This window comes from Cygnus olor, chromosome 3, assembly GCF_009769625.2.
Source record: "Cygnus olor isolate bCygOlo1 chromosome 3, bCygOlo1.pri.v2, whole genome shotgun sequence".
NCBI classification, from domain to species: domain Eukaryota; kingdom Metazoa; phylum Chordata; class Aves; order Anseriformes; family Anatidae; genus Cygnus; species Cygnus olor.
In genome coordinates this window covers 60352924-60371137 of record NC_049171.1, presented here as the reverse complement: position 1 = coordinate 60371137, position 18214 = coordinate 60352924, and the positions used below count along the sequence as shown (strand labels likewise).

Below are 18214 nucleotides of genomic sequence, written 5' to 3'. Positions count from 1 at the left end.
AGGGGTTGATTTTTTAAGCCACATTGCAAAAAGCACATGCACAGAGTCCATTATTTATTAACTGACTTTATGTGCTCTTGTGCCCTGGCTCAAACTTGACTTGCAAACACACTGTACTCCTGCTGCACTATTATGATAAAAAGCTTCCACAAGAATAAAGCCCAACAATTGCACTAACAGCAACTCCCCTGCAGTATTTATTTATTTTAAACATTGCTCACTGGGAGAGCTGCATGAGATAAACATTCATTGCCAGGGCAGCAAGCTTGGCTGTGTTATTGCAGCATTGTTCCCTCCCTTGCAGACCATCTTGAGGCTAGATTCTGCTTTCAGTGACACAAGTCCAAAACCACGGGTGCAGCCCTGAAAAGAAAATGTTACTTGAGCTTTTCCTTGGGTGTTTCAAAGGCACAGTTAATGACCCTCAGGGCAGGGGCACAGCTTCAGGTTTGGACTGAAGTTTTGGACTCTTGCTGAAGGCTGCTTTCCTGTTGACCTGGCCGTAAATGTGCTCCTGGTCATTTGGGCTGGCCCGATGTGACGCTGGTGATAACAATGCCTGCTTCCTTGGGGGCTATGGAAACCAAGGTGTGTGCCAGGCTAATCTGAGAAGTCTTTGAGGCCCGTGTTTGTTTTCTGACCTCTTTCTTGACTGTGAGCACAAGTCAAGAAAGTCTCAAACAGCAAATGGGGAAAAACAGGCACCATCTCAGCTGCAGCTTGTTAAAATCATGTGCAATTAAGCCATGGTCCATCTGCATAGCAAGTGAAGGCTGGGTCCAGGAGAAATACAGGTATTTCAAAACACAAACACACACTTGCGAGACAATTCCCTGAATTTAAAAATACAGCATTCATTTAAAACTGGCAATGCATAGAAAATTCAAAGGGTAAGAAAATCAAGAAGTTGCTGGAATCTGCAAAGGATCTCTTGTGGTTGGATAGTCTGGGTTGGGAAGGAGGTTTTGGTTTGTTTCTCATATTCAGCCTTCAACATCTGCTGCTTGGAGTCCAAATCCTTGAATGTGTTTTAAAAGCCTAGATTTCTTATCCTCAGTGTGCCTTTCTTAGAGTAAAGAACAAGTGGGCCCCTTCGCCTATATAAAGTAAACAGTTTTAACATGTTTATGTTATTCATCTCTAAATCTGGTCTGTGGTCTGGACCAGACCAGCCGCCATTGTCTGCTCTGCAGAGAGAGGAGGCATCGGGGTTACAGCGCTGCTTCCAGCACTCACCGACCGCCACGGCCAGGTGATGCCTGGGGACAGAAGCACTGACACCCCACACCACTGTATTTTCAGTGCTCACATCTCCTGCTCTGTGCTACATCTGCCCGTTCTGCTGGCTGGGGTGGCGGCGGTGCTGGGGATGTGTCTGTTTGTGATCTAAAGATCTCATCAGGGTCTTCTGGACAAACTGCAGAGAGGTTCTTGTTCTTCCCCTCCTCTCCACTGGGCCACTTCTGGAACAAATTCAGCCACTTTATTTTGAGTCCTTCCTGCCTGATGTTTTGCAGGGATAAAGGAGAGCCTGTGTAGCACCATTAGGTAAAAAGCACACTCTTCATAGGGCAGAGCTTGCAATCTGAGCTCTATCATCTTTTTATAAATTATTTTTTCCTGTTCTTTTCTTTCCTTTTTTGGGGGATTCTAGTCAAAGAGCTAGTTACAATCCATATTTGCACAGCAGGTATTTGTAAATATTGCATTTTTCCATGATTCCTCCTTTGTCTCCAAATTACATGAAGTAGATAGATTTTTTAATGAACCAAACACGCGCTAAATATATTTATTGCCATTTATCAAAGCACTCAGGCAGCATGCTGATGAATGCTCATAAACACACAGTGAGAGATAAAAGCCATTTTTGCATTACTAAAGAATTCACAGGCAGGTGAGCATCTGCTTAGTCACTTTTTTTGATTCAGGGGTGCTGTGTGTTTATATCATCAACCTCTAGGCAAGATAAAAGGGGCATTTCTGTTGCTCTGTTTTGGATTAATTATGTTTGATGAAATGTGATCCAACTGCTTGTTCACACTCAATTTCACACCATTGTAAGGACATTTTGTAGGTGCAACAAATGAGTATTGCATCATGCTGCAGAACAGCACACGCTGTTTCTCCAGCAGTGTTTGCAGAAGCACCTCCAGGCAGCTACAAAGGGGACTTACTTGACACACATCTTTGTCTTGAGTTACCTTTGCTTTATATCAGAAAAGTGACACAAGGATGAATTGTTCTCAGCAGGGAAAGATATCTGTGGAGCCCACAAGAAATCTCAATCTGGCTGCTATGTGAAGGGCGAGGAACACGATGGAGGCTCTGTGCTGCATTCAGTGAGTGTTTGCAAAGGGGGCAGGCTGCTGGGGCCACAAGAAGTCTCAGCCTCACAGAAACAGTGAGTGCAGGCGAACGAGATGAGTGCAGCGTGGAGGTAGATCACCAATTAGTCACCAAAGCTAGGTGTGGCCCTGAAAAAGAGTTTAACATAAAGAAAACACAGAGAAATTCTTCTAGTCAGGGCCAGGCCCACATATGACCACTCACTAAATGGCACAGAGTTAACTGAAATAGTTGCAGAGCATCTCATTTGCAGGTGCTCTGTTCAAAACACTTGGGGGGAGGGCAAAAATAGTGGTCCTTTCTCATAAAGAAGTGTCACCTCCTTCACTGGTCACCACTGTATGGTGGTACATACCAAGATGCAGAAGCCAGGAAAGCCAAACTCCTGGAGTATCAGACTTATTTTCCAAAATAAGGCTGTAAACGTGGGACTCTTGGAGTCAGATGGAGCATATGCAGGAGAGTTTTCTTGCTTAAGAACTGTAGGGCACCTTCAGCCTTCCTGAAACGGAGCAGGTGGCCAGAACCCTGATGCTTCCCTCACTGACTCAATGAAAATTCAGATTTGTGTGTCAAATGATCTGCTCCTTTTGCATCATTTAGGATCAAAAGCTAAATATCACTCATGCATGGAAAACTTGCTTCCATGTTTTCCTATATATCCACCGAGGTCTTTGCAAGCATAAGCCCAGGTTTTTGGCACTGGCTGACCTCACCAATAAGCTGGTGAAAGAGAGATGTAGCGCATTAATACAGGAATGCAGTGTGCTCTGGAATTAATCCTCTCCATCCAACAAAAATCAGAGGGGCTCCAACAAGTCCAGAGCCCAGAAGCAACTCACTCAGCACTAACACAGTCTGGGCCCAAAGGGCATCTGTTTCTCAGGCTTGAATTTGTTCTAGCAGAAAAAATATAAGAGCAAAAAAAAAAAAAAGAGGACCTGCCAGTGGTCTCTTTACACATCTCAGGTATATCTTCACATATAACACGGGAGTCCTGCATGCAGTTCAAGAGAGGAGATCCACGCAGATCACAGGGATTTTTTTTTTTGCCATGGAATGGGGAACACTTTTATCGAGAGGGATATTGAATGCATGCATTTGCATTGAGTCTACAGCATTGGTGCCTTGTTCAAAAGAGCTTTTTCTTCCTCCCCTACCAGTCCTTCGAACAGATTTCTGTACAACTGCGAAGTTATTTAGGCAGCTGGCCAATAAACGTCAGGATAATCTGCTGGTGCAAATTGCATCAGCTCCGCTGACGTCCCTGAAGTTCATGCTGAGAGTGTGGAAATCAGTGAAAGTACTTTACACGTAGGACTGAGGGGCTTTTTTTTTTGACAGAAGCCATCCTCAAAACCATTTAGATGCATAAACTCCATAGGTATTTATCTCTTTGCGGACCCAGGGCAGAAAATGTTCTGTTACTGCATGTCCCTGAGCTGCAGGCAGCTTTGAGTGGCTCTCCAGAGCCAAAGACTGAACTCTCAGAGCAGTTCTCTTGGAGGTCATCACAGGACCCTCTTCTGTGAGACTTCCAAGAGCTGCTGGGATGCCCTGACCCTGAGCACTCAAAGTCCACCCAGCACACAGGCAGCTGCGGATGCCACACTCCCAGCAGGGATCAGTGCCGGCATCTGGAGGAATGGATCTCGGGGCTTTGCATGAAAAAAAAACACATATATCCATCCAGATAGATATAAAATCTAATAAATAAATAAATAAATAATAAAATTTCTGTTTAATGATGGACAAATAAAATGCATAATGGGACCATAGGGGAGGATTTAGAACTTACGGCAAACCTTGCTTTTCTGCATAGCTCTTATAGTCCCATCAAAGCACAGCTCCTGTAAGTAGGTGCTTGTAAGACTAGCAATATTTGGTATTGATTAAGACCTGTTAAAGAGTGGTAAGACTTGTTAAAGAGTGGAATAAGTTAAATCTGAGATGTGTGGGACCAAAGTTTGAGCACCCATCTGATCCTAGGGCGGGGAAAGATGGCAAGCCACCAAGATGCCCTTGGGTTCCTAGTTTCACACTGATGAAATTCCTCCCATAGGAGGGACTGTGATTTCATGTCCCCTGGCGTGTGCCCCTCACTAAGAGGGAGCAATGACCACGCTTTCTGGCAAGCCCTGCTGAGATGCACCATCTTGTTGCAGTGGCAGCTCTCTGCGTGGGGCTGTCAGCCCCGTGAGGAACAAACCCCACATGGGGACATCAGCGAAGACAGATCTCTGTTGAGGACAAATCATAGGAGCAAATATTTACTGATGAAATCCTAATTCGGATTGGCAGATGCCTGTTCCTAGTTTAAATCTGGGCAGATTTGTCATACTGAGTATATCAGAGTTAAATTTATATCAGCTTGAATGGATGCTTTAAAACTGAACTAATTTTTACCTAAAATGGAACATATGTTTCAGCATGCTTAGCCATTTAACTGATGTGAGAGCCAGATTCCTCATACAATCAACAGAAGGAAATATTCTCCCCAACTATGGGGGCCTTTCAGAGCCCTGCTCTCTGACCTGCCATTTGGAGCAGGCCTCCTTTCCTCAGTGGCTACTGAGGGAGCTTAGGGTGATCAGGAAGCTAAATTAGAATTTGTGATGGCTGTCCAATGTGAAACCCACCTGTTGTGTCTACATTTTGTTGTGAGTTGTTAACGTCATCCAAATGCAAAGTTTTATACCTGTGTTGGGGACAGTAGGGAAGGTGGAAAAATGATGAAAATTCAAGGGTTAGCAAGAAAAGTGAAATCTGTGGAGGTGATGAAGGAACCAAGTCCCTCTTTCACCCTATCACTCCTTATGCAATCTTATGTGTCAGTCTTTCTTTATGTATTTTATCAGATTAAGCAAGCCAAAATGCAGACCTGGAACATTTTCTGAAAGCCCAGAGAATCATACTGGAAGCAAATGTGGTCTGCTGGACTTTGTCACTGTGATTCATAGATTAATTGGCTACCTGAGGTAAAGAAAGATTCATTAGCATGGTTAAACACAGAACCTTTTCTGTGTCTTTCTCTTCAGTCACTATATGCATCTGTAAGAAACCCAGAAAAAGCTGGTTTCACATATGACACTGAGCAGGCCAGGGACTTGACCACAGAGGTTGTATCTCCTGTCACCCATTTGAGCCAGACCACATAGGACTGTTTTTTCTCTGCAACAAAATGCTCCTGGACCTACTCTTGGTCATCAAATGCCCTACCAGAAACTGGAAAACTTTACGGGAAAGAACTGTCAGTATGGAAATTCTAACTGTCAGGGGATTTAGTTGTTTGTCCCTCTGCTTTCTAAGCCATATGGCCTTACTCTAACTTGGAAAACACTGGTAAAAGGTAGGGGCGACTAGAATTCACATCAATATTTCTGGTGTTAGAACAATATTTCAGACTTCTACAAAACATGTGGTTATTGTATTAGTTTATAGTGCACATAAATTTAATGTTAACAGGCATTCATGCTCGGCATTGCCTTGCATGACATTTGTTTGCAATGCTTTATTTTCGAGCTTCTACATTTTGCAGAGCAGCTCTGGCCTGGCCTTAAATTTCACATAAATGAGCAGCATCAATTTTACACTGTTTTGTGGTTTACTCTGGAAAAGGAGATAGTGGCAGGGATTAAATCAAGTGCTCAAAATACACAAGTACTTAAATGCTTTCTTGGATCTGAACCAGAAAAATAAGCCTGGGAAATGGGCATGTTTCACTGCAAATCACTACAGAAAGTCTTTTTTTTTGTTAATTAAAAATGATCTTGGATTCTTTATTTTAAGACAAGAGTCCTAGCACTCTGCATTTGTGCTGAATCATCACTGAATGCATGCATACGTGTGGTTTCAATATGACACTTCTAGCATTCATCTGGCTCACTATTCCCAAGCTATTCAAATGGTGCCTTGTGTGGCCTTTATTTCACACTGTGTCTGCACTAAGCTGCAGCAGAAAGAAAAGGCATGACAAAATGAAAAATAAAGAAAGCATTGTGAATTGCCCACTAGTCCTGTTGCCTTGTCCTGCACAAGGTTTATCTGTAGTCCCTTGATAGCAAGTCACTTCACTCAGGAAACAGTTTGTGTTTTTATGGTATGATTAGTAGAAGTGAAATGTGAAATATGTGTAAGATATTTTTGGATAGTTGGATGCTGAGTTGTAGGATTTCAGCTTGTAGGAAATGTGCTCTAAAGTATCAGCCAAATAGGTTAATCTTATCTAACTTCACAGGATCTACAGGTATGGGAGACTTTTTTAAGTGTAAAAAATGTCATAATAAGGCAAGGATGTTTTTGCAGTGATGAGACATGGAAATGCCAGCAAGAGTTTTCTCCTTAATTATTTCAGAGCTCTGTTTTGCAAGGAGCAGAGTAGCCGTGTTCAACACCGAGACTGAACTTCAGCTGCACATTGTGGTACACAACTAAAATCTTGGAATTCATTCTCACCAACTTCCATGTTCCTGTTCATAACTGTACTTTCAAGTCTACAAATGAGGAATGTCTTAGCAGATCAGGCCAAGGACGTTGCCTTCTGAACAACAGAGCCCTTAGCACTGTGAAAAGAGAAGGTGACAACACCATGACCCAGCCTATATTCCTATGCCTCTGTAATGACAGGGCTTCAACCTGCCCTTGCTGAGCACAAAATCTGGCCTTGGGAGAACTGTGTGGAAAGGTGGATGGCTCCCTGGTTTTCAGCATACTCTGCTGGATTTAAACAGTGATTGGAGTCAATACTCCGATCTCGGTGCTCTGATTATATAGATACGTCTCTGCTAATGGCTGTATGTTAATAAACCTATTGACACAAAGGAGCTACTTGACTTAAGAGGAATGGCTTCAGTGCTTAAAATTAGCTATACTTATGAAATACCTTTTCTATTCAGATTTGTTAGTAGCTGCTGGCTAAAATGAAGTGCTTTACCTCCAGAAGACCCACTTTAAAAAATCACATAATAAGTATTGTTGTGATACTAACCAGTAATTGAACCTAACAATCCCTGTTTGTTCCACAGGGGCATTATCTTCAGCAAAGTGGTTCACTGTCAAGTGGATCTCACATACCATCCTGTATGAGCTTTCATATGCTAATCAAGGCTGCCTATCATGAGCCAAATTTGCCCTTCTCATGTTGTAGGTCAAGTGTTACATTTAAGCATTCGGTAAATAATAGTAGCCTTTGATAATCATATCACAGATAATGAAGGATTTTACAGTATTTTTCCTTGAGCATGTTCTTGAAGGGAAGAGCACTGTGACAATGAGATCCATGAAAAAATTTATAGGGCATATGTCAAGTTTCATAATAGCAGTTTCCTTTTGGAGAGAGGGCTTGGAGGAAATTTTTAGAGGCAACCTGATCTTGGGCCAGCTTCATGCAAAAACTAGAGCTGTTAGAGGACTTCAAGTGCAAAGACAGCATTTCATTTCACTTGCAGAGATCATCAAACTTAAACAAGCTTTTTTAAGTATGAAAAAAATTTATCGGAATGGTAAAAATGTGCAATCATGTAGCTTACTGGCACTGCTGGGGAAGGTGGAGAATGGCAGCCAAAGTGCAGAGGGGATGGCTGGGTAGGAAAGTCATTGCATGGAGTTAGGTGACGTTTTTTTGCTTAGGCATTTGAGTCTTGTGTCACACTGAGCTCTGGGAGGAAAACCAGGAAGATTTTCTCAAAGGGAAGGGGGACACAAGGAGGTACCCAGTTTCTGTTGCCTTTGAAAATCAACTCCAAGCATAGAAAATTGTACTCTTATGAATGAAGTTGAACTGAAAGACACCTTGTGGTGGGTGAAACCTCCTCCTTGCTGCCTCCCTCCAGCACAAACCAAAGCAAAGCCTGAGCAGCAGTGAAGCGAGGGACTTAAAAAATGGATCACGGCAGTCCTCCCACTAAACAAATCACTGTTTTGGAAGGCTGTTTACCCTTTCCAGTTGCAACTTTCTGAAGTATGTGCACAAATCTCTATTTTGCAAGAGCAAAGGCTTAAATTGCCCCTAGTTGCAGTGTCCCAACAGCTCTTTTCTGTGGTGCACCCCCTCAAGGCCCAACATGGGCCCTTGGATACTGGAAAAACAGGTTCATTTACCCCACCCCAAATGAGTAGTTTCTCATCTCCATACTTTTTAGAAGTGAAATATGTGATAATCAGAACTAATTCATGCACAATTTCCTTGTGGATTAGAGCCTCTGGCTTCCGCAGTCATTCCTCTGCAAATGCCTGAGAGGATTATCCTGGATTCAATATTCTGAACAAATAAACACCTACAAACAGCAATACACATTGCGGGTTTTAATTAAAAGGCCATTTTGAATGACAGTATTTGATTTACGTAGTCAAGCATGTTCTCCCTTGAAGACCTGTTTTCATTTTTCCTTTTTCTCTCTCTTCTTTCCCTTCTGCTTGCCCTGAAAGTTGTTCTGTCTTGATGGGTAAGTATGAGTGCCTACACAACAGCAGATGAGAGACAGAGACAGTGGCTGTGAAATCCATTTGCAAACAGAATTACCATTTGTGTATCAGTTTAAATCAGCTTCTGTTAGGGGACCTGAAAAGAGGTGAAGATTAATGTATTATTATCTATCTACACTGATGATGCATGCTTCTGATATATTTGCTGCTGAGTGCTGTTGTTGGGCAAGATGGATCCCAAATCACCTTAACTGAGACAATTCTATTACTCCTACATCTTTATACTTCTCTCAGTTCTTGCCCAGCAATCATCCAGGTGGGAATCACCGATACAAGAAAATTGTTGTTTGTGTCCATTCTTTCAAAATGAAAGTAGGTGGACAGTAATTGAAGGTCACTGAAAATAGACTTAAGAATATATTGAACTATTGAAAAAGAGGTTTGGGGGGAAGGATGCCTGGGGAAAATCAGAAATGATGCACATTTCATTGCCCTCCTCCTCAAATGACCCAGACAAGAGGGGAAGGAGGCAGTGCGTTGGTCTCACAAATGAGGTCCCTTCCCCCAAAACCTTCCTGTGGCTTGAACATGAACTGGAGGAGTCGTAAGTGAAGGGTGAATTCCCTGTTCTGCCGTGAGGCTTCTTAAAAAAGGCACATGCAAGTGTTCGGCCTGTCTGTTAGTGATGCAAATAGTCTCAACTGTGGATAACTGTTTTTATGTAGTTTACTACATCCTTGGAGATAAAAGGATGAAATCCCACTTGTCTTAACATGTGTTACTTCAGGAAGTCAGCCCAAAGGGTTAACCATTAGAAATAGAAATGTAGTATACCTAAAGAAAATAAACTTAAACTTTGCCACAGCACACCAGCTGCTTTTGGATCATCTGTGGTGTCAGGCATCTTGCAACCAGAGTCGTAAAGCTGCTCAGAGAGAAGCAATAATCAAACTTTCAAGCACCTCAAAAGCCATAGGATGAGGTACATGTTGTGAGATAGAGCCAGAGGCATGTGGTCAACTGAGGCTTCTCCTGACTCTCCTATCTCTTAGCAGTAGAAGTATTCAGCTCCTTTTCATGTGCACACACACGACCTGAGATCTGACTTAACCCTTGGCAGGCAAGCACTCCGCTGGCCACTCACCTGCTCTCCGAAGTAACGCAGGCTTGCATTTGCTCCATATTCATCAGTTATTAAGTTTGAGCAGCCACTTCACTCTCATGTCATGGGGCAGTGCCAGAGAGACAAATGGCCTTTATTAAGTGGAGGCATTTTTAAGGCCGGTCGGGATTGTTTGCTTTGGCCTCCGGCAAAAAAACTGTGGGCAGAATTTCAGTCCAGAAACCAGGTACTTGAAAAATCCGGTGTGTGTGTGTGATAAGACTGGAAAAAAATGTGGCCTCAGTGAAGCCATGTCCTTTGCATTCCTTCTTCTTGTGGCAGCTTTGCAGTTGCTTGTTTGCATCCTTTCTCAAGTTTATTAATTTGTTATGTGTTCTTAGAGGGTCTGCCTGCATTGCTGGTGGGATAATCCCTTCCTCATCTTCCCTTGGACCTCTTGTTGCTAACAACCCATTCCTCTCCTTTCAAAGACTTACGTACTTTTACCTACTTCTTTCTTAAACCATAAACCCACTTAATCTCTTTCCAGAGTTTGTACCTCAGCAACTTGAATTCTTTCAACTATTCCAACAGCTGCTTCTAAATCTCACCACAAGGAACTTGCTCTCGCACAATACAGGTACAGGAAAGGAAAAAAAATGCTAAGCAGCAAATGAATAGCAAGGGAATCTAATATTTCATTAATGAGATCTGCTGAGCAGCTTCCAATTTGCTTCTGCCTCCTGGCAGGAGCGAGGTCAAAATAAGGACATTTTTCATTCATGTACCTTACTTGAATGTTGAGTACCCTCAAGCTCACAGTATTTCTCAGATGTTCTCAGATGTTTCTGCTTCTCTGATATGTCTGTGATTTATTATTATTATTATTATTATTATCATCATCATCATCATCATCATCATCATCATCATCATCATCATCTTCATCATTATTATCATCATTATTATTAATTTTATTTGCTGCATAGATAGAATAAAGAAGAGATCACATGAGGGTTTGAGGTACCTCTTTACTTGAGACCCAAATATAAAGCTCATTAAATTGCCCATTTTGGCTCAAAGAAAAAGGCCACCCAATCTGTTACCCTGTCTCCAACAGTAGCCAGTAGCAGATGTTGAGAGAAAATACATGAGGGAAGGCACATGTAGCATGTACAGTGTGTCCTTCTGGCTAGTTAAGGGACTCCAAGAAAAATGTTGGAGATTTTTTTCTACTGTTGTTTAATAGTCCTTGATGGATCCTTTTCCACACATACAGAGAAACAAGGTTTTAACATCCAACTTTTCATCCTTTTATCTCATTACTGCTTTTCACATCTGAAGCATCCTGTGAAGGTGAGCTCTAGAGTTGAAATACGCATTGTCTGAAGAACATCCTCCTGTCTCTTCTAACAGCTGTCCCTGCTCAAACCACTTAGCTTCTCTTGGTTCGTGTGCTGTTAAACGCAGAGAAAACCTCTCTTCTGTTCACATTCACAACATCATAAATGCCAACTCTGTTTCCCTTCACTGCATGTTTTCTAAGCTGGAGTCCTCAGCTGTCTAATTGCCCTTTGCAGGGCCCATTTCACACCCTTCTTTGTGGCTCATCTACCCCTGAGCTGACCAAACCTGCTTGCAGTGTGTCAAACACAGGGGTACAACACGCACGCACAGCAGCACAGTAATACTTTCTGTAGTATTCTGTGTTCCCTCCCCAGTAATTGCTAAGCCCCTCTTTGCACCCATGACACCTCCCTCACAGGAGCTGATGTCCCTGAGCCAGCCCTAGGGCTCCGGCACATCTCCCCTGGGCAGGGCTGGTGTTGTGCTGGTGTGCTGCTGGTGCCTGCTCTTCTCCATAGCTCTTACCTTGCTTGTGGTGATATTTTGTGGGAGTATGTGTTGATAGATGTGGGGAATTTTATGTCTTGCTTCATCAAAGTATCAATACTTTGAGATCCATTTGCAATTCTTTACAATCCTTCATTTTTATTACCCTGAATTACCCTAATTTTGTACCATCAGTAAGATTTGCATGCCCATTCACCTCCCTTTCCTGAAAGATCTAGTAAGATACTGAAGCACTTCCCCCCACACAAGCTGGTAGATGCTCCTGCTTCTGGCCTGTTGTCCTCTTAGCCAGCAGACTTTTAAAATACTTGTCTGCCTGTTGTGGCATTGCAAGTAACTTTTCAGCGTTTATCCTATATTTGCTTTATTTGTGCACAGAGTACACATTTATAGAAGGTACATTTCTATTTCTAACAACATACACATTTATGGAAGGCACTTTTCTATTTCTAACAGCTTTCTTCACTCATTTTTTTAATTGTGCTGAGCTATTTCTTTTATTTGGTTGTATATATAGATTAAGCTTCTAATCAGGTAACTTAAGCATTCTCCATACTGCCACTACAGTACTTACCCTGACTGTCCTGTTAATTTACTTACAGAAATCATGCTGATTCTAATACCATTCCCTTTTTGAAACAAAATATGGTAGGGTCTTTGATCTTCAACTCCTACAACAATACTGGATTTGAAATGCTATAGTCAATATTCATAGAATCATAGAATCACAGAATGGTTTGGGCTGTAAGGGACCTTAAAGACCATCCAGTTCCAGGGACACCTCCCACCAGACCAGGTTGCCCAAAGCCCCATCCAGCCTGGCCTTGAGCACCTCCAGGGATGGGGCATCCACAGCTTCCCGGGCAACCTGTTCCTGTGACTCACCACCCTCAGAGTTAAGAATTTCTGCCTTATATTTAATCTAAACCTACCCTCTTTTAATTTAAAGCCATTACTCTTTGTCCTATCACCACACTCCTTAAAAAGAATCCCTCCCCAGCTTTCCTGTAGGCCCCCTTTAAAGTATTGGAGAGCAATATTACAGAGCATCTTTGTGACAGTTACATCTTGAACTACTTCTGCTCAGCATTATAGCATGATTTGCTTTTATTCTCTCATTATTTATCAGGCTAATTGCTAAAACAAACAAACATCATCTATGTAGTCCCAACACTGTGCTCTGTCATGCAATTTTTTCAGCCTGAATGGGAGTAGTTGAAATCTTCCACCATCATCATTATTATTATTCCTTTAGAGTCTCTCTGACTTTGTTTAGAGGTGAATGTCACCCTCCTGGTCAAGTGTTTGTTGGTATACCTGAATCATCTGCTCTTCCTTATCTGGGCAAGGTATTTCAGTGCATCGAGTTTCTGTAATACTTACTCAAACAGTTGACAGCTTTCTGATCCAGAGCAATATTTTCTTTGAATTAACTACATCTGCATATGCAATGGGTTGCTTTTCTTCTCCAGATTTTGCCATAATAAAAGACAGTTCAACTGTACAATTTCTCTTGACTACTGTCAACATACAATTCCCTACACATCAGTAAGGGTGAGAGCTACCTGCAGCCACTGCCTGAACAAATCCCGTGGCTGTTGAAATTAGCGCAGAGTCTCATGCTGAGCCCTTAGTCTCATTTCTTACCCCCACCTAAACTGGAAGGCACCAGCTCTTTCCCTACCCATTCCATGAACAGCAGCCAAGGGCTGCCAAAGCAGACACCGTAAACTATCGTGTGTGTGCAGTGTGGTTGCTCCTGCAGCGTCCTTCTGCAATAATATTAGATTACGTAGCAGACAGAGAGGCGATTGCAGTGGTTGCAGGGCATTACTTGGACACTGTTTTCAAGGTCGGGTTGATTTCCCCTGTAAAATGTAGCTGCTTAGGTTGGTGGAAGTGCAGCACCTAGTTTTCTTTGCAGTGACTTTGGGAGCGTGCAGGTTAAATTTCCACGGGACCGCGTGCGCAGGGTAGCAGCAGTCATTGTGAATGGGAGCCTGAGCCTAGTTCCTGGCTCCCCAAGAGAAAGCCACATACCCTCTTGTACCTACAGCAGCTGCTCCTTTTTGGCAATGGTCCAGATAATAAAAACAATCCCAGAGAGGTGCTAAAAGCAAAGAATCGATCGTTATCGCTGCCTCAGCTTGGGAAAAGGGATAAACAGAATGTAATAAGTGTCAGATTTCTACAAATGCTATTTCTTTGGGGGAAAAATCCCTTCCACTCCTAGCTAGCCAAGCAGAGGTCAGGGGCATGCCAGAGGAAGCAGATACCATTAGCAGACATGAAGAACAGACCTGGTACGTTGGCGAGGTCTGTCTGGACTACGCAAGCTGGTTGAAATAATAGCAGCTAAACACTACTCTGGCTGATGCAGATGCTCAAGTATTTGGGTTTGTTAACAGGAAAACACTGTGTTTCAACCCCCTAGACAAATCAGATTTATCCTGAAAGGGCCAGTCTGTCCTTGCAAAAGTGCGTGGTATTGTAGGTGCTGCAGCGTCATACATTTCAGCCACATGCTGTCCCCAAGAGCAGGACTAGCTGGCCTGACACTGAGGAATGCCTCCTTCTGAAGCCAGCTTTACTTTCTTCTTTTCCCTCCATCCTGTGTAGAGACAACATAGAACATGCCTAAAGCATTTATTTAGCGGAAAGTCTGCCTTGTTAGCAGTGAGTGCATTAAATTTGCTGTGATCCAAGCCAGATAAAAAGAGAACTCTCTACAGCTATTGCTATGTGATGACTGCGTGCCACTGGGCTATGTGCAACAGCATCAGGCTGGTACACACTGCAGTCTTGATTCTCACTCCTACTTCTGGACTAACATCACCAGATTGCCAGGTCTCCCAGTGTGGGAGGGAACCTCATTATAATTCTTTAAAAAACAAACAATCAAACAAAAAAGAAACAAACAAATAAACAAAAACCCTGGGTCAGCTCCAAAAACTATTGTTGAATTTGAATCTGTGGTACAAAGACATCTAGAGCTGAGATTGCTTGAATCTGCTCTGTTGACTCAAGGCTCAGAGGCTTATTTTTTTGTCTTTCAGTTGGTCCTTTATAGTCTCCTTCCACAGGACTTTTTCTTTCTTACTCTCACCAGTACAGTCACACAGGAACCCTAAAAGCCCCCGAAAGGGATAATGCAACGTGACAGAGGCCGTACAGGGTCCAGTTTTACAATGTAACTTCACTGGCCAGTGCACCTGTCCTGAGGAAACACCCATCTGTTATCTTGCAGAAACACTTATCTTGCTGAAACAATATCACACAGGACTGATCTATAATGTCCAAGGGCCTGAAGATGCAGTTCATCCACATGCACTTTGCTATTGTGCTGGTTGTCTGCTAGCCCACGACCTCTCCACAGAGCAACTTCTTGTTGATTAATCGTGTTTATGAACTAGAGATGTGTTGGTTGGTTTCTTTATCCTAATAACCAGGAATGGTGTAGACATGTGGAGTCTTTTTTTTTTTTTTTTTTTCTTTTTCTTGCTCTTGTTATCAAGGTGGCTACCCAGCCAGCTCTACATGACCAAATTTGCTTTTGTGGACTAGAAACACCAGCACTGAAATCACCTGTGGTGTGGTGTGACATGAAGGAGCCAAAACTCAGGACCTCTGTCTTCATTTATCCCTCAGTGATCCCATTAATATGTAGCAGGGAGCTGGTACAGCAGACGTGCCTTGGCATGGTGGGTTGATTTATAAGGTGGCATAAACACCCAGCACTGCTCTGAGGCCCAGGAGTACTTTGGTTTGCTGCCCTGGCCCCATCAGCATTATGTCACTGGAGAGTTATTCAGCTGGCACTCCCTTTCATCTGCAGACGTGCTGTCAAGGCTCACCTCCCCCAGGCCTTTCACATTTCCTGGGTTAGGCCCGTGCTGGAAGGGGACAATCGATGTCCTGGTGCTGGCTCTGCTCGGGGTGGGCCTTGGGGGGCTGGGCCCACACACACCTCCCCAAAACTGCCTTATCCTGCCAGGTGGCTCCATCTGAACCCACCTGAATGTACAGCAAGGAAAGCCATCCTTTCAAAGATATTTTATACTTTTTCTTCCATTTCAGTGTCTTGGCTGGTCCTGAGTGAAATTTTCCCTGGCGGGCTCAGAGGACGGGCCATGGCTTTGACATCCAGCATGAACTGGGGAATAAACCTCCTCATCTCCTTGACTTTTTGACTGTCACCGGTAAGATTTCTCTGTGTCCTCCTGAACTGACATTCTCTTCATGTCCATGACAAATCTCTCCTATGCAAACATCACTGCTAAAATTGCAGCCAGTGTCCCAGGGGCTAAATTCAGAGACCCACTCAGGTGCCATTTGTTGGTGTCACTTCACTGCCTCCTCCACACCTTACCGAGTCTGTGCTACCAATTCTGCCATTCCCATGAACCCTACAGTAATGCAGTACTTATTAGTGGAAGCCCCTTCTCCCCTTCACACCCCTGTGATGTGTGTGGCCAGACTGGAAAGCAGCTCTGGACCAAAACCGCTTGGCTTCTTTATACCCTGTGTGCTTGCCATGCATCTGTGCCAGGGCTCCTAAGGGTGCAGGGAGAGGAAGGGATCATGGCGGGGACTAATGCTATCAGAGCACCTGGAGGATCAGCCCCGTGGGCTGGGAACCCCAGCTTTTAAAAACAACATTTCATTACTAAGTTGAAAATACACAATATTTAGGATTTAGTCCTGCTCCTTATGAAGTCAGTGGAAGTTCTGTTTTAGATCAGACCACAGCTTTTTGGATCAGACATTTTTTTTTTCCTCAGGAAAAAAAAAAAAAAAAAAAGACCATCCCATAGCAATCAATCCATTTTCGAGGATTGTCCTGTCTTTGAGAAATTTTCATTTAGAAAAAGGTGTTTTTGGATGGTAAAAATGTCTTGTGTTTTAATTTGAGAAAGCAGACTACCATGGAATAATTTATAATCTAAAGATAAACAGGGGAAAAGGTTAAATGCCAGCTTTGAAATTCATTGATTGGCAAATAATGTTTTCTAGTTTTGCAAATTTTGGTTTTCAACTCTGAAGAAAATATGTGATGAAAGTCAAAATATATAAGGGCACCGAATTTCCAGGTTTTCTTTAGTTCTGCGTTACTCAGCAACAGAGGCAGAGGCAGACAAGCAATTGTTATGAGACCCACAAAGAGTTCAGGTGATTTCACCCTGGTATGTATATTTTGAGATGGATTATTTAATACTGTGATCTATGACTAAAATAGGTTTCATATTGGCATTTTTTGAGAGATAAAGAAAAATCAGTTCTTTCTTGATAAAAATTAGGACAAAATATGCCAGGTCAAATTCACTGTGTCTACACCAGTTCTGTAGCTAGGTCCAGGGTCCCCCACAGAAGCAATTCTTCCAGCTGTCCCCACTCACCACACTTAGGTTTGCATCGCAGAGCAGCCCTGAACTGCGTTTGGACAAAACCAAGATGAAAAATGAACCATGAATGCTCTCCAGTTGTCAACACTTGTTCAGTCCTTGGGACAGACCAGAGCTAAGGAAACATCCCCAGAAAAAGACAGTGCATACCTGGTGTCCTCAGCATCAGCTGTTTGACCTGAAGGTCCCCTCCTGTCATGCAGCATTGCTTGTTAATGTACACCTAGCTGTTGCTCTGGTCTCAGTTACAACAAATGCAAATCCACAGTAACTCCACTGGCTTAGCTGGATCTAATCTGGATTTATGAAAGTGTAACTTCAAGCTAATATAAGTTCCTAGCCTATAGCAGAAAGGCAGAATTGGAAATTCTGTCTTCAAGCAAATTTATGTGGTAGTTATTGTGGCCAGCAGGTACCAGATGTGGAAGACACTGACTAGAACAGCAGCTTCAGCTGCATTTTTTAGCTCATGGCACAACTGATGAATGTCTCAACTTTCTGGCTTAGTTTTAGCAGGGAAGAAAACTAAGGGAGCTTCAGCAGCCTATGCATGTTGGACTGTCCAAGTACATGACAGTGGCAGCAGAGTCCATCCCTTCTGGCTGAGGACGTGTCTGCCCCCATAGACTCAAAAACCCACGAGTCCTTGGCTGGCCCCATTAGGAGTTAAGTCTTTGGACACTTTCTGAGGCAGAACCCACGGCTTGCAGTGGAAATCCTGGGAACTGACAGGCTGGGAGGATTAACTGGAGACAACTGCCGCAGTGTGAAAAAATGCTCTTTTTGCTCCGTGAAAGAATTTGCAACAAAACCAGACACGGGTGGAATTTCAAGGCGCTTGTGACCCCTGGTGCCCTCACATGAAACAGCAACAATGGCTGCTCAGTTTTCATCCAGAGTGACAGCAAACAAAATAAATCAATGGGTTTATGCTAAATGGGTCAGTGTGGGCTCCTCAGTTTTCTTTCATAAGGACTATTAGAAAAAGCAAAAGCATCATTCTTTTTCAAATTATACCCAGGCAAAAATAAAAGGGCCAAGAGAGGGCCTTACTTCTTTCTAACTTCCCCTGTGTTAGTGGCTGTATTCT

General features: G+C 43.0%; 1 protein-coding gene across 1 annotated transcript in view; it reads left to right on the top strand.

Moving 5' to 3' along the window:
* The window catches only part of SLC2A12 (solute carrier family 2 member 12), a 29017-nt gene that overhangs the window by 9096 nt on the left and 1707 nt on the right, over positions 1 to 18214 (top strand). Inside the window, 2 exon segments of the mRNA XM_040553221.1 lie at positions 15800 to 15907; positions 15910 to 15921. Coding sequence (XP_040409155.1) covers positions 15800 to 15907; positions 15910 to 15921 — 120 coding nt within the window.